This window comes from Panthera pardus, unplaced genomic scaffold (genome assembly GCF_024362965.1).
Source record: "Panthera pardus isolate Hobbes unplaced genomic scaffold, ASM2436296v1 HiC_scaffold_2, whole genome shotgun sequence".
NCBI classification, from domain to species: domain Eukaryota; kingdom Metazoa; phylum Chordata; class Mammalia; order Carnivora; family Felidae; genus Panthera; species Panthera pardus.
Genome location: NW_026526765.1, coordinates 99,091,101 through 99,108,357, shown reverse-complemented (window position 1 = coordinate 99,108,357; position 17,257 = coordinate 99,091,101). Strand labels below are relative to the sequence as shown.

Sequence of the window (17,257 nt, the reverse complement as noted above, 5' to 3'; positions counted from 1 at the left end):
AATATTTTCATTTTTATATTTATAAACACTACTTAGAAGTACAAGTCAAATAAGATTTTCATTTCTATATTTATTTCCTTCATCTATTTCCTTCCTGACTTTGCATACACATCTACCTTAGTCATTTGTTGACTTACAAACTGTGTTAAATAACTTTTAGTGCACAAATACCATAAAGGATGAAAGAACACTGCCATGGTCCTATTAGCAAGTTGGGATATTCCAAATTCTTGTTGCATAATACTGTGTGATGAAGACCTTCCCGTTGGATGACTAACTGGATAGGAATGCCATATTTGCTTTTCTTAAAAATTCATTGCTGGGGCACCTGGGTGGCTCACTTGGTTAAGTGTCCAACTTCTGCTCAGGTCATGATCTCTCAGTTACATGGGTTCGAGCCCCGCATCAGGCTCTGTGCTGATAGCTCAGAGCCTGGAGCCTGCTTCAGATTCTGTGTCTCCCTCTCTCTCTGCCCCTCCCATGCTCACACTATGTGTGTCGCTCTCAAAAATAAACAATACTTTTTTTTTTTTTTTTTTGCAAACTGGTGCAGCTGCTCTGGAAAACAGTGTGAAGATTCCTCAAAAAATTAAAAATAAAACTACCCTACCATCCAGCAATAGCACTATTAGGAATTTATCCAAGGGATACAGGAGTGCTGATTCATAGGGGCACATGTACCCCAATGTTTATAGCATCACTTTCAAAAATAGCCAAATTATGGAAAGAGCCTAAATGTCCATCAACTGATGAATGAATAAAGAAGATGTGGTTTATATACACAATGGAATACTATTTGGCAATGAGAAGTAATGAAATCATGCCATTTATAGCAACATGGATGAAACTGGAAGGTATTATGCTGAGTGAAATAAGTCAGTCAGAGAAGGACAGATACCATGGTTTCACTCATATGTGGATCTTGAGAAACTTAACAGAAGACCATGGGAGAAGGGAGGGGGAAAAATAGTTACAAACAGAGAGAGAGGGAGGCAAACCATAAGAGACTCTTAAATACAGAGAACAAACTGAGGGTGGATCAGAGGAGGTGGAGGAGGGGGAAAATGGATGATGGGCATTGAGAAGGGCACTTGTTGGGATGAGCACTGGGTGTTGCATGTAAGTGATGAACCACGGGAATCACCCCAAAAAACGAGAGCACACTTTACACGCTGTATGTAGGCCAATTTGACAATAAATTATATTAAAAAAAAAAGTTAAACCTACACAGAAGCAAGAAATGTATTATTAATTGTTGGATCAATTGTAGCAATAATTAATAATTAAACTCAAAGATTAAGAACTAAAAAAATTTAAAGAAAATAAAAATTAAAAAAGTTGTTTACTCATTGATTCTTAAGTTTGAGAAAATATCTATTTGAGTCATCTGAAAATTCATGATCTGAAATTTTGCTTGCATCAGTCAAGCAAAATAATGAGCAATTTCAGCATCATCATAGTCTAGAGTGCTGTTAGTTTCTTTGCATTCATCTTTTGATTTGTCTAATAATTGTGCTCAGTATGGGCAGAAAATGTAAAATTCAGAACTTTCAACTATGTTTAGCTTTTATTAAAAGCTTTCATCAGTGAGGGGCGCCTGGGTGGCTCAGTCGGTTGGGTGACCAACTTCCGCTCAGGTCATGATCTCGCCGTCCGTGAGTTCGAGCCCCGCGTCGGGCTCTGTGCTGACAGCTCAGAGCCTGGAGCCTGTTTTGGATTCTGTGTCTCCCTCTCATTCTGACCTTCCCCCATTCATGCTCTGTCTCTCTCTGTCTCTCAAATGAATAAACGTTTAGAAAAAAAAAAAAAAGGCTTTCATCAGTGAAAGTTTCTACCTCCCGCTCCCTCTTGCAAAAATGGTGTCTCTGTACTTCTCTTACGCTTTCTTTCAAAGATATAATATAGTGGGCAACACAATTAGAAAACTGAAGTATGCTGTTATAATGATGATTTATTTCACTACCAGGTCATTTCTAGGTGATTCCATTATTTCATTTTCTTATGATTTTATCTTTTAGCATAAGTTGTGAATAATGATTAAATAATTCCTAGGATAATGAAATAGCAAAATACTCAAGATACAGGAAAATAAGATCCCTAAAATAACATAATGCATTTTCCATTTCTAAAGGGATCACTATAATGTATCTTCAGTTTATAAAAGCATCAAGTGAACTTTATTGTGTTAAAAAATGAATATTTTGTTCTTCGGAAGGTTTCTAAGTTCTTTTTCTTTGGAAGATAGGAAATACCAGTGCTGATAATAAATTTCAAAGAAGAAATTCAAAAACTGAAGCTGGGTCTAACAGATCCTTGTATACTAGAGGTTAATATAACTTTGTTCCTTAATTTACATTATAACTGAACACAAACTAGTTTGTATTTCTTTTTCCTATCTCAAGTGAAAGTGTTAACCATTGTAATTCCAAAATAATAATAATTTGACCAAATGAGGCATTCATCTTAAAAATCAAAGTACAGATTGTTAAATTAGTTCATTTATCTTTATCCAATCCAGTGAATTTTTTGCATTAAAAAATAGATGTATAAAGTATAAAAGTTGATATATAAAATCATTTATAAAGTTTATAATATTTTCCCATTGAGAATAGTTAATTTTTATACATAAGAAAAGCATGGCTATTATGGCATCCCACCATAACAAGCATTTAATGATAGAACCACACTTTATAAATCATGATCTGAGAGAATTATCAAAAACCAAAGTGAAGTCAAGAGGATCAGTGCCCTCCATGTAGTAATATTTACTTTTGCCCTGAAGCAGACATGTGAAAAGATGTGTGAAGAAATGCTAGTAAATTCCAGAGATGAAGGCCTTTTCCAAAAATATCCCTGTTTCTTTCTACTGATTATTGCTAGTTTTTTTTATGGAATAAGAACCCAAACTATTTTGTGATTAACATTAGTGTATGATACTGTAGACAGAAGTTAAATAGGTGTGTAATTTAAACATTTTGTTAGTGATATTCTTGAAAAAAGGGTTGGGAATTTTTTAAGCCATGGAAAGTATTTTTTTCCTTCCTCATTAACGGGGTATTTTAGGGAAAAAAATGTAAATATATGCAGTATAGGGGTGGAAGAGGATGAGGAAGGCAGTGCTGCTGTTTATCAAGGGACAGAGAAAATCTTTCAGATATTTAAAACGGCAGATGAAGGGGCACCTGGGTGGCTCAGTCGGTTGAGTGTCTGACTTCGGCTCAGGTCATGATCTTACGGCTCGTGAGTTCAAGCCCCGCGTCGGGTTCTGTGCTGACTGCCGGGAGCTTGGATTCTGCTTTGGATTCTGTGTCTCCTTCTCTCTCCCTCAAGAATAAATAAATGTTTTTTAAAAATAAATAAAAAATAAAAGGGAACATGAAGAAGCAGGCGTAAGGGAAAGTGTTCACAGAAAATACAGGAACCTGGTCTAGCTCTGTCCTTTGAAGGAAGGGATGTACCTGGACACATCATGGCCAAACTGATGAAAACCAAAAATTAGGAGAAAAACTTGAACGCAGTCAGAAAAGGCACATTACATAGAAAGAACAACAATTTGAACTATCATGATCTTAACAAATAATGGAGGCTGAAAAACTGTGAAGCTACATCTTTAAAGTACTGAAAGAAAAAAAGCTTGTCAGTTCTATACCTGATGGAAATACCTTTCAAGAATAAAGATAAAATAAGTCTGCTGGCATACTGATTAGGAATGTAGGCTCTGGAGGAGCGCCTGAGGCTGAGTATCCAACTCTTAATCTTGGCTCAGGTCATGATCTCACCGTACATGAGACTGAGCCCTGCATCAGGCTCTGTACTGATGGTGAGGAGCCTTCTTGGGATTCTCTCCCCCCCCCCCCCTTTCTGCCCCTCTCCTGCTCACTTGCTCTCAAAATAAATAAAACATTTTTAAAATTGTAGGCTCTGGAGACAGAATCTTGGATTTGAATTTCAGCTTGGACGCCTCTGGTGGTCATGGATGAATTACATAAATTCTCTAAAGTTCAGTCTCCTTATGTATTTTACTAACATATATACTTTATTGGGATAATACCTAAATTAGTAAGTAATTGAGAAAAATAAATGAGAGAATGCTTTTTAAGCCCTTAGTACCTGCTTGACATATGTTAAGTTGTTAGAAAGTGTTAGTTATCATTTATTCATATGTATTTTTAGCTAGTGTAGCCAACCTTTATGGAATTTTACGCTATTTTTATCCCTCCCCTCACCCCAGCTTTAGAGAAGTTGGCTACATCTTGAAAAAGGAAGAAACCATTAACAATATTGAAAATGAGAAATCACTTTTGCTGCTACTTTGACTTGTACAAAGACAAGATTTAGGAAGCTCTCATTTTCAGAGAAAATTCTTATAAATAATGCTTTCCCTTTATTTTCTGCATAACAATGCATAGGTAGAAATATAGGGTGTTTTTGATCATTGATTTTTACGGAAATTATTACATAAGGCAATCCCTGGTAGAAATGAACTCTTTGTTTTAGATGCCATGATTATTGAAGATATTACACTTTGGATCACTAAGAAGATCTGCAGTTGATCTCCAAATGTATTTTAGTAAAGTATGAATGGACATCATATTTTTATAATTTCATTTTCCTTGTTTCATATTCTTCATTTGAAGATTTCTTAGGCTTTTAGAGAGTATTCAAAATAATGATGTCGTTTAAAAATAAGTTTAGACCATAAATTGTGTTTTCTATTACAGTAATAAATGATATTTTATCTATTATTTATGCCACTTTCACATTACTTCCATGAAATCTATAAAAAACCTGTCCCCCCCCCCCTTTTTTTTTCAATTTTAGAGGGAAGGAAAGTGAGCAGGGGAGAGGAGCAGAGGCAGGGAGAATCTTAAGCAGGCTCCATGCTAAGCATGGACCCTGACCCAGGGCTTGATCCCGTGACTCTGGGATCATGACCTGAGCCAAAATCAAGAGGTGGACGCTCAACCGACTGAGCCACCCAAGCGCCCTTGTTCCTTTTTTTTTTTTTTTTTTAATTTTTTGAATGTTTATTTATTTTTGAGAGAGAGAGAGAGAGGAGCAGGGGAGGGGCAGAGGGAGAGGGAGACACAGAAGCCAAAGCAGGCTCCAGGCTCTGAGCTGTCAGCACAGAGCCCTACATGGGGACTGAACTCACGAACCGCGAGATCATGATCTGAGCCGAAGTTGGATGCATAACCAGCTAAGCCACCCAGGCACCTCTGTGTTCCTTCTTTTTGATAAGATTTCAATAATTTTGTTTTACCTTCTTTGTATTTATAATGTAATGGCTAAGTGTGAATGTTTTGATGCTAGACCTGAAATATAGTCTCAAATCTACCAATTATTAACTGTTTGACATTATCTAAGGTACATGTGAGTCTACACCTTAGTTTCCTCATCTCTTAAATAGGATTATACATGTAAAACACTGTAAGATCCAAATATTACTTTTTATATTACTGCATTTAAAAAGACTTAACTGAGTGGTTAGCATATTCTGTATATTAACCTGCCCATCATTCATTCATTCAACATATAGTTATTAAGTAACAGGCTCAGTGGCCTACCACTATACCAGGTTTTGCCCTCTTGAAATTTATATTTTGATTGTACTAAGTGCTGCAAAGAAACACTGTCTTATTCTTGCACAAATTCCAGGAGAAAAAGGTATTTGGCATAGAAGTTATTCAGTTGATCCATTTATTAGTATATTTAGATTATTCACTTTTATTCAAATGAAACATTACTAATCTTTAAGATAAAACTTTTTCGTAGCAGTGTTACTCATACTTTGATCTATGTACCAGTGCTAATCCATAATGAGATAATTACAGAATTTGAGAGTCAACTATAAATTTATTATCTCACAGTTTTGGTGGATCAAGGATCCCAACATGGCTTTAACTGGATGTCTCTGGATCATGAGGTTGCAGTCAAGCTGTTGTCTAGGGCTGCAGTCTTATCTGAAGACAACTGGAAAAGGTTCCACTTCCAAGCTCACTTACATGACCTGTCAGAGCTGCCTCAGAAAGCAGCTGACTTCCCCAGAGTGGGTAATCCAGGTCGAGAATGAGAGCATTCAAGATGGAAGTCACATTTTTTTTATAACCCATTTTTGTATATGATATCCCATCCCTTTTGCTGTGTTCTATTTGTTAAGAAGTGAGTCATTTAATTACATATTATGGTATTTATTTGTTGTACCTTTTTCTTTATTTTCCTAGCATCTATGAAGTATTTTTAAAGGTAAGTTAGTAGCATCAAAAAATGTATATTTCATTTGGAGATTAAATTTTGCTTCTTAGTATATTTGGCATTATAGAAATGAATAATTCATATGCTAGAAGCTACTGTCAACATATGACCAGTTTTCATAATGCTGTATAGTATAGGCAGATTTAATAAGAGGATCAGAATTAACTATAATAACTTATTGGCATTGGGAATGTGGTTTTGGCAAAAATATTAACTGACAAGGTTTTACAAATATGCTAAAGCTATTATGGTTTAAAGTTTTGAAATCTCAGAAATTTAAGTTCTTAACTTTAATAGTGATGAATACTTTATTTTAACCTTTTAAAAATGGTAGTCACATAGTGAGAATCCAGATTTTAAGTCCCAAAACTAGGTTGCTATTATTATTAGCTTCAAGCCTTTCAGTAAAGGCTATATGGTTCTAATCTCTAATTCAATAAGTGAATTTCAGAGTCTACTTTGACTCCCACACGTTTGAGGCCTGGTCAGGAAGAAAAAAGCATTTCCAATAAATACTAGATTAAAAATTAAAAAAAAAAAAAATGTCCACAAGGAAACCAAAGCATGGAATTCATTTCCCTTTTCTAAGTAAAATTATGGTGTCCTCCAGAGGCTGATGTATCTTGCTTACCTGTGAAGGTTATATAATACAAGTGAATTTTTAGATTGAGGAATTAGATTAAGGGATTAAAATCTGATTATATAAACATTTAGCATATATTTATATTTTTTTAAATGTGCATGTTCTTTTTTTTTTAATTTTTAAATGTTTTTATTTTTGACAGAGAGAGAGAGAGAGAGACAGAGCATGAGTGGGGGAGGGGCAGAGAGAGAGGGAGACACAGAATTGAAAGCAGGCTCTAGGCTCCGAGCTGTCAGCACAGAGCCCGACACGGGGCTCGAACTCATGGACTGCGAGATCATGACCTGAGCCGAAGTGAGACATTCAACCGACTGAGCCACCCAGGCGCCCCCAAAATGTGCATGTTCTAAAGTAGAGTTCTAAAGATTATTTTGGGAATATTCTGGGATTTAATTTATAATTTTACTCTGAAGGGGCACCTGGGTGACTTGGTTGAGTGCCCAACTTCAACTCAAGTCATGAACCAGCGGTTCATGAGTTCAAGCCCCACCTTGGACTCACTGCTGTCAGCCTGTCAGTGCAGACCTTACTGTGGAACTTCTTTACCCCTCTATCTCCCCCTCTATCTTTCTCCTCTGCTTGTGCTCTCCCCAAAATAAATAAATATAAAAAAATTTTTAGAGGTAAAAAAAAGTAAAATTTTATTGTGAAACTTGATTTATTCTTAGAAGTTTATTAATGTAATTTTTTACATTAAAAATTATTTGTCAACCTTCATTAATAGGAAGCATTTCTGTGCATATGTAGATAGTCTATATGTGATTTTTATCAGTCATGCCAAACATATGATGAGAGTTTATTCATATAGTTAAGTATGATACTAAGTATTAGGCATTAATGTTGAAATTTCATATGTGTCTAGACTTGCTTATCTTAATATTGTCTTCATTGACTTGAAGTAAACTGAAATGTAACTCCTAGTACCTTGATTTGAATATTAGGATCATGTCAGTGGTAAAGCCTTAAAAATCATGAAGAATATTCTCTTGTTGGTTCGCTAAATATCACAAGATCCAAGCGGTGGGTGCCATTTGTTCTTTTGAGTTCCCTAAACTCGGGTGGCTGCGTGTGTGTGTGTGTGTGTGTGTGTGTGTGTGTGATTTTTTTTTCACTTGTCATTTATTTAGTCATGAACATTTTTTTTGTTTTTTTTTTTTCTATGATTTCTCAATCAATTACATGCCCGTATTTGCAGCCACATTGATCACATTGTAGAGAAATAAATAAGAATGAAAGTGAGAAGAGAGAAACCACATTTATTGCATGCTTACTTAGTATGTGTTTACTTTGCTAGGGACCCTTACATATCACACACTTAATCATCAACAACCCCTGGAAGTAAGTTTCACAGAACAGGATACCAAGATTCATACACTTTGAAATCATATAAATTTCCTGGGAAGACACAACTAGTTAAGTTTTAGAGTTGACATTTCAGTCCAGGTCTATCTGGCTTCAAAGCATATACTTTTTGCACTATATCAAAATGTCTCAGCACTGAACTCTTTTCATTAAGTACTGTACATTAAAATAAGCAGTATATTTAGATCTCATTAAGAAAAAAATAGGTAACAGTTAATCTGGACTGCTTTTTCCCTTTATTAACAAGAGTTAGTAGCTCTCGTTAGCTACAATAAATCACTCATATGTAACAGATGATAGTGTAATAAATTATTCTATGTCAATGTTTTGCAACTTTTTCTAACCTATACTCCCTTTCATAGACCTTACTTTTTAATGTTATTTGAACCTTCAAAACAATTATCACTAAAAACAAATCATTATTTCTCCTTCCCCTCCAGTTACAGCATATAACTCTGGGAAGGGATGAGAAATCATCTCATCAATTAAGAATAATTATTTTTGCTGATTTGGATATAAATTCCAGATACTGTTGTTTGGTATCAGATATTCTTTATATATCCTATCTGTTTAAATGTATTTTTATAACATTTGTTATAACATTTGTTAATAGTCATTAACAAATGGATTGTTACTGTTTTAAAATGAAAGTCCTTTTAACAATATGATCTAACAGAAGTCAGGTTATATGGAGTTTTTGATTTATTAGGGTTAGGGGAAAGTGTGTTTTAAATCATTTTGGGTTAATTACTCCAAAATCACAACTTCTTGCTGATATTATTTCCTCATGTTTGGCAAATCTTGGAATAGTATTTTCTGGATGTTTAGTTTTTTGTTTACGGTTTTCAGGAATATATAAGATCAGGCAGAAAACATAATAAGAATGATTTTCAGAGCCTGGCTTCATACGGAAACCACCTTTTAAAATTCATCAGTAGTGGGGCGCCTGGGTGGCTCAGTGGGTTAAGCAGCCGACTTCGGCTCAGGTCATGATCTCGCGGTCGGTGAGTTCGAGCCCCGCGTCGGGCTCTGTGCTGACAGCTCAGAGCCTGGAGCCTGTTTCAGATTCTGTGTCTCCCTCTCTCTGACCCTCCCCCGTTCATGCTCTGTTTCTCTCTTTCTCAAAAATAAATAAACGTTAAAAAAAAAATTTAAAAAAAATAAAAATAAAATTCATCAGTAGTAAACAACTATTTGCACAACACTGTGAATGTACTTAACACTACTGAACTGTAAACTTACAAAATGCTTAAGATGGTAAATTTTGTTATATGTTTATTTTTACAATTACAATAAAATAAAAAGAAACATAGCAATTGTTATCTGAACACTGCTAGTGCAGTCTTGGAGTTGATAGCAATTTCAATACATATCAGTGTTCACTCAGATGCTTCTAGGTAGTTTGAATCAAAAAAGCGGAGATCACTATTAACTTTCCCTTTTCTGTAAGCTGCCTGTTTATTCTTTTACATTAGTGATAGAATATATATGATGAAATTCTAGGAGAGCTGCACAGCATCCATAGAACAAAGATTTAAGGAAAAATCTGAGGTTTTACTTAAGATATCATTTGAAGAATATTATGTTGCTACAATGTTTTAAATACCTGCGGTAGACTAGTTAGAGCTATAGGAAACTGAAACAATCAGTAGCAATGGATCAAGAAATAATATGGAGAATATATCAAGAAAACACTGGAACATGGGGTGCCTGGGTGGCTCAGTCGGTTGAGCGTCCGACTTCAGCTCGGGTCATGATCTCACAGTCTGTGAGTTCGAACCCCGCGTTGGGCTCTGTGCTGACAGCTCAGAGCCCGGGTCCTGTTTCAGATTCTGTGTCTCCCTCTCTCTGACCCTCCCCATTCATGCTCTGTCTCTCTCTGTCTCAAAAATAAATAAACGTTAAGAAAAAAAATTTTTTAAAAAGAAAACACTGGAACAATGTGGCAGGGGGTAAGTGAAAGGATAATTTTTCCAGGATAGGAAAATAATACTTTGTACACCTTTTTCTGTTATTAAATATTTTCCTTCCTATAATGTAGGATGTAACATATCATTTCTTTTTTTTTTTTTTTTTTAATGTTTACTTATTTATTTTGAGAGAGAAAGATTGCAAGCTGGGGAGGGACAGAGAGAGAGAGAGAAAGAGGAGGGAGAGAGAATCCCAAGCAGGCTCCACACTGTGAACACAGAGCCTGACCCAGGGCTCCATCGCACAAACTGCAAAATCATGACCTGAGCTGAAATCAAGAGTTGAACACATAAGCAACTGAGCCACCTACGTGTCCCAGAGAGCCATTTAAATTAGTATTAAATTTCACTTCCACAAAAATATGGAAAATACTTTGTGATATAATTTTTGTGCATCTCTTGTGAATATCATGTGATCATCTCTGCTGGGAGCTAGCTCTCTCTTTCAATTTATGGATTTCTAAAGTAAGAACTAATGGGGAGAATAGAGATAACCAGGACTAATGAGAGATTCTAGAAATTTGAGAATAACAAATACTAAGCAATAAAAACAAAAGTAGGCTCACCACAGAGACATAAATGATAGTGCTAAAAGGAACTCATAGGAATTAAAATATACTGAAACTTAGTATGTTTTATTAACTCTCTCCAATAATTTTTTGTACATTTAGATATAACTGGAAAGTAATCACAGAAATTAAATTTAACAAGGCAACTTAATTTCCCAAAGAATAAATATAAACTAGAATCTTTTGAATATTAATGGAACATAGCAAGTAAACTCAAACATGTAAATTCAAAATATTGTTTAAAAAATTTTTTTAATATTTATTTATTTCAGAAAGAGACAGAGAGTACAAGCAGGGGAGGGGCAGAGAGAGAAGGAGACACAGAATCCAAAGCAGGCTGCAGGCTCTGAGCTGTCATCTCAGAGCCCGGCGCGGGGCTCAAACTCATGAACCGTGAGATCATGACCTTAGCTGAAATCAGACACTTAACCATCTGAGCTACCTAGGCACCCCTAAATTCAGAATATTCTTATATTGTAATACACGTCCCCAAAGTTTTAATAAATTAATGTAACTATCAAATACCTTAGGAAAATAAGGCTTATAAAATGGAAGGTTGTTTAACTCATATAGCTGTCCTTACATATTTAATATTGAAATAAGGAAAAATTACAAGAATTTTATGGGTGCCTTAAGGGTGACTGCATGGCTTACTTGGTTAAGTGTATGACTCTTGGTTTTGGCTCAGGTTATGATCTTGTAGTAAGTGGGTTTGAACCCTGTGTCAGATTGTGCATCAGCCTGCTTGGGATTCTCTGTCTTCCTCTCTCTCTGCCCCTCCTCTCTCTGAAAAAGGGGAGCCTGGGTGGTTCAGCTGGCTGAGTGTCTGACTCTTGATTTCAGCTCAGGTCATGATCTCACAGTTTCATGAGTTTGAGCCCCACATCAGGGTCTGTACTGACAGTGTGGAGCTTGCTTGGGATTCTCCCTCCCTCTTTCTTTCTGCCTTTCCCCTGCTCACACGTTCTCTCTCTCTCTTTCTCAAAATAAAGAAGCAAATAAATAAACATTAAAAAAGAAATTATAAACTTACTAACTCCAGAAAAGTAGTTTTTCTCACAGTCTTTTAATATAACTATGTAACCTTGCTATGTGAATAAAAGGATGAGAAAATGATATAAAAATGATATAAAATGATATAAAATGAGAAAATGATATAAAAAAATGACTGAGTTCAGTCATTCCACAGATTATTTTTTGAGCCCCTGCTCTGTGTCAAGCACTGTTTGATGCATTTGGGATATATCAGGTAAAGCAAAAACAAAAATCAAAGTACCCTGTCCTCTTGGAGCGTCCATATTCACAGGAGAGATGGATAAAAAGCATAATAAGTATGTAAATTTATGTTTATTATGTTAGGAAATGATAAGAGTTATGAAAAACATGGGCCATTGGGAAGAAGGGGTGGGAGGTACTAATCAGGTTGAAATTTAAATAAGGAGGTCAGGGTAGCCCCTCACTGAGAAGGTAACATTTAAGCAAGACTTGAAAGAGTTTAGTTAATAGGGTATCTAGCTGAAGAATCCTAAAGGGGAAGGGAATAGTCAGGGCAAAAAGTTTCAAGGTCAGAATATATTGACCAGATTTGAGGAATAGCAAAGAGATCAGTGTGGCTGGAGAGTAGTGAGCAACGGGGAGAGTATTAGACAGGTATGAGGGTCGACAGGTAATTGGGATCCAGATTCTGTTGGGACTTTGCTTTTATTCTGGAGTAAGATGGGATGCCATTGTACAGTTTTCAGCAAAGGAGTGATTGTGACTTACCTTGTGATTTAGAAGAATCGTTTCAGCTACTGTGTTGATAATTGATTGCATGGAGGGCAGAAACATACTATTTAAGAGGCTATTACATTAATCCAGGCAAGAGATAATGGTGGTTCAGACTGGAGTGAAAGAAATGACAGCATTGAGAAGTGGTTAAATTCAGAGTATGTTTTGAAAGCAGAGTCCATAGTGTTTGCCAACAATTTGGATGTGTGGTATATGAGAAAGAGTGAGGTTAAGTATGACTACAAGATTCTTTGCATGAGGAATTGGAAGTGATTGGAGGGTTGCCCTGAACTGAGATGAGGAAGGCTGCATGCAAGTGGAACTGGTTTGAGTGATGGAGGCAGATGAGAAGATCAGTTTTGGACATGTTAAATTTAGGATACCAGACGGGCATTTGGACTGCAGCTATAAACTTGGAACTTCTTAACATATAGAGGATAGTAAACTATCCTCATGAAACTAGGCTTGGTAATTGAGCATCAGCAAGACAGGAAGGTAGCTGAAAACTAATTTTACCTATCTCACAACTTTGCCTGGTGCCAGTGTTGCTAATAATAACCCAGTTCTTCTGACCCAATTAGGGACCAAAAGCAATTCTTCCTAGAGTTTTTGGGCTAAATAATATATTCTTTGTGAAATAGTAGGCATTCATAAATGTTTCTGTTCTTTTTATACATTTCAGTTTTTAAAGGAGAAGACAGCTTACATGTAAGATTTGTGCATTCAACATCTTCAAGCTTCAGTGGTGGTGGTTTGGGAAAATATGAATGAATTACATTCACCAGTTTTATTACTAAAGCATGAGACAAAATATAGGGTGATATTAAGTTGAATGTGATAGTTGAAGAGAAAAATCAAACGATAAAAACAGAAAACTAGCCTATATTCTCTTGGGTACTGGGAAACAATAGCACCAGTGGTTCCCATACTTGGGGCACATTGGAATAACTTTGGCATGCCTTAAAAATACTGATATCTGGGGCGCCTGGGTGGCTCAGTCAGTTAAGCGTCCAACTTCAGCTCAGGTCATGATCTCGCGGTCCGTGAGTTCAAGCCCCGCGTCGGGCTCTGTGCTGACAGCTCAGAGCCTGGAGCCTGTTTCAGATTCTGTGTCTCCCTCTCTCTCTGACCCTCCCCCGTTCATGCTCTGTCTCTCTCTGTCTCAAAAATAAATAAACGTTAAAAAAAAAAAAATACTGATATCTGGTTCCTACTCTCAGACCTTGGAATTTATGTCACATGGAATCAAAACAAACAAAAAAACAACCTGAACTCATTGATGCAGAGAACAGATTGGTGGTTGCTAGAGGTGGGGTAGGAGTAGGCGAAATGGGTAAAGGTGGTCAAAAGGTACAAATTTCCAGTTATAAAATGAGTACGTCATGGGGGTATAATGTACAGAATGGTGACTGTAGTTAATATCGTATTGTATATTGGGAAGTCGCTAAGAGATTAGATCTTAGAAGCTCTCATCACAAGAAAAGAAATTGTGTAAGTATGTGTGGTGATGGATGTCAAGTTAAAAAAAAAAAAAAAGGAAAAGAAAAGGCCCTCAACAGCGTAGAATAAATGAACCCTCTCTAAATCATGCAAATAAGAAATCACTGGCCTAATTTGTTATAGGTTCATGACAGCTGTTTACCTGGTCATTTCTTTATAGCATACATGCACTCCAAATTGGAAGCAGCTGTGATGTTATGGCAGCTGTACTAGACTTGAAGAAGACTTGGATTCACATCCCAGTTCTTTTGCTTATTAGCAGACTTATGATGGCCAATTCACTTAACCTTCCTGAATTCCAATTTCTATCTTTCCTATGAGAATAAGCAGATCTGTGTTGCATGGTTATTATATTTTTAAAAACTAATAAATATGAAAAAAAAATAAAAACTAATAAATATGAAAGTAAATTATAAATTAATATTTAAAGATATTAAAGAATTATTTGGGGTGCCTGGCTGGCTCTAGCTGGTAAAGCACATGATTCTTGGTCTCAGGGTCATGAGTTCAAGCCCATGTTGGGTGTAGAGCTTACTTAAAAATAAAAAGAGTTATTATTTGAGAGGATTTTTCTTAATCTTAGATGTGACATAACATTATAAAATGTATTAATCTCCCAGAAGTGAATAGATTATTATTTCGTCTGTATTTTTTTCACTGCCTTAAGAAATAGAGTTCTGGGGGTGCCTGGGAGGCTCAGTCAGTTGGGCGTCTGACTCTTGGTTTCAGTTTAGGTCATGATATCATGGTTTGTGAGTTCAGCCCCACGTTGGGCTCTGTGCTGATGGCACAGAGCCTACTTAGGATTCTTTCTCTTCTCTCTCTCTTGCCCTCCACTGCTCCCTCTCTCTCTCTCAAACTCTCTCAAAATAAATAAATAAACATTAAAAAAAAAAGAAATTGAGCTCTGTATACAGAGTGTAATAAATGCCACTGAACTTAACATGTTTAGTAGATGAAGTGTTATTTCATATTTGTTTCCTATAATATCTGAAAAACATGAACTTTGGACTCAAGTCTGGGTTTCAATACAGATATTGTCACTTATTAGCATATTTATGTCAGTAGATATGTTCTAAGACTCAGATTTCTTCTCTCTTTATTTTGGGGGTAATAAAATTTACCTTTCAGGGTAGGGCTACTGTGTGAGATTCAAGCGTAAAGTGCCTAGCATAGTGAGTGGCTGGCACAAAACTTGCAGGAAATGTTCATTTTTTTCCTTCTGAGAGTACAATAATCTTGGGATAGTAATTTTAAACTCTGAATAATAATTTCTCAGGGCTCCTGGGTGGCTCAGTTGTTTGAGGTTTGATTAATTCGGCTGACGTCCTGATCTCATAGTTCGTGAGTTCGAGCCCTGAGTCAGGCTCTGTGCTAATAGTGCAGAACCTGCTTGGGATTCTCTCTCTTCTCTCTCTGCCCCTCCCCCACTCACACTCAATCTCCAAATAAGTAAATAAATATTTAAAAAATAACAATATCTCAATGGCTAACAATTCTTATATTCTTAAATGTTTTTCTTGTTTTGCTTATTATCATCTTAACTTTTAAGTGTCCACCTCCTCACCATGAATGCTTTGAAAAGCAGTGTTTATTTTGTATGTTTTTTTAGGTAATAAAAAAACCTTTAAGTTTATACCATGCATAGCACCAAGGAGAAGAATGACAACTGCAAAGATGACCTTCTGCTTAGGATGGGACTTAATGATAATAAAGCTGGAATGGAAGGATTAGATAAAGAGAAGATTAATAAGATTATAATGGAAGCCACAAGGGTATGTTTCTTGTTTCTTTTGATATCATTAATTTAGTAGCTTTTTAGCTTTCTGTTTAAAAGAAAATCAGTAAGTTGGAAATATTTTTTATTGTGATTTTTAATATTTTAATGTATCTTGTTGTTACAACAAGTGGGTATGGAATAATCTCCCTTCTGTTCTGTTGCTCTTCCTCTTGCCGTCCAGTTTTCCTGCTTCATGTACACATTATATGCATGTGTTTCAGTAATGTAACTTGGAGGTCTTTCCATAAAGATCTTTCCATAAAGATCTTCAGTTTTCATGCCTGCATGTGTAGATATAATTTATTGAACCAGGCGGAATGTTCATTTATGAACCTATACATCATTTCTAGTCTTTTGTTTTTACAAACAATATGACAGTGAATAACCTTTACAACTTTCACAACTTTACATATGTGCAGGTAAAATTATAAGAGATCGTAGAAGTAGAATTATTCCACCAAATACAGATAACAAAAAAGGATATATTCATGTGGAATTTTTTTAAATGTTTGTTTATTTATTTGGAAAGAGCGCAAGCGAGGGAGGAACAGAGCAAGGACAAAGAATCTCAAGCTCTGCTGACAGCGCAGACCCCAACCCGGGGCTTGAACTCCCTAACCACGAGGTCATGACCTGAGCCCAAATCAAGAGTCAGATGCTTAACTGACTCTGCCACCCAGGTGGCCCACATATGGAATTTTTATGAATTGCTCAAGTTGCCCTACATAGTTTATGTATCAATTTAAATTTTCACTGCTAATATGTGTGCAACCATGCCTGCCCAGTGTGTTACTAAGCTTTTGGATTTTCCTATCTATAGTAATGTAGTGTAGGCTTAATTTGCATTTCTCCTATGAAAAGTGAGATGGTGCATCTTTTCACATGTTTAACAAGCGACTTGTACTTTCCCTTTTTACAAACTGTCTCTTCTCGTCATTTGCACAATTTTCCATTAGATTATTGTATATCTTTTGATTTTGCTTATGATACTTAATCCTGTGCAGAAGTTTTCTGTTTGCCTTTTTTTAAAATTTATTTATTTTGAGAGAGAGAGAGAGAGATGTATGAGCACAGGAGGGACACAAAGAGAGGGAGGGAGAAAATACCAAGGAGGTCTGTGCTGTTAGCATGGAGTGAACAGTGAGATTATGACCTGAGCCAAGAGCAAAAGCTGGACACTTAACTGACAAAGCCACCTTGTTTGATTTTTCATATGTACTTGAATTAGTCAACTGCGTATGGCTTTCTCCAAGGTCATAAATATTTTCTTCTAATATTTTTTGTTTTATTTATATATTATGAAATAAATATCCCTTCAGAAAGGTGTAAAATTTAAGAGAATATACTTATTTTAAAGAAATGCATGCTGGTATCTACAGCAACTTACTTTTAAATGGTTTAACCAAAA

General features: G+C 35.9%; 1 protein-coding gene across 6 annotated transcripts in view; it reads left to right on the top strand.

Moving 5' to 3' along the window:
- POLK (DNA polymerase kappa) overlaps positions 1-17,257 on the top strand; it is a 73,023-nt gene that overhangs the window by 10,699 nt on the left and 45,067 nt on the right. For all 6 annotated transcript variants that reach the window (XM_019462993.2, XM_019462994.2, XM_019462992.2 and 3 more), the window contains exon 2: positions 15,682-15,844. In XM_019462993.2, the coding sequence (XP_019318538.2) occupies positions 15,710-15,844 (135 nt within the window). In that variant the 5' untranslated portion in view covers positions 15,682-15,709. The remainder of the gene's footprint in view (positions 1-15,681; positions 15,845-17,257) is intronic.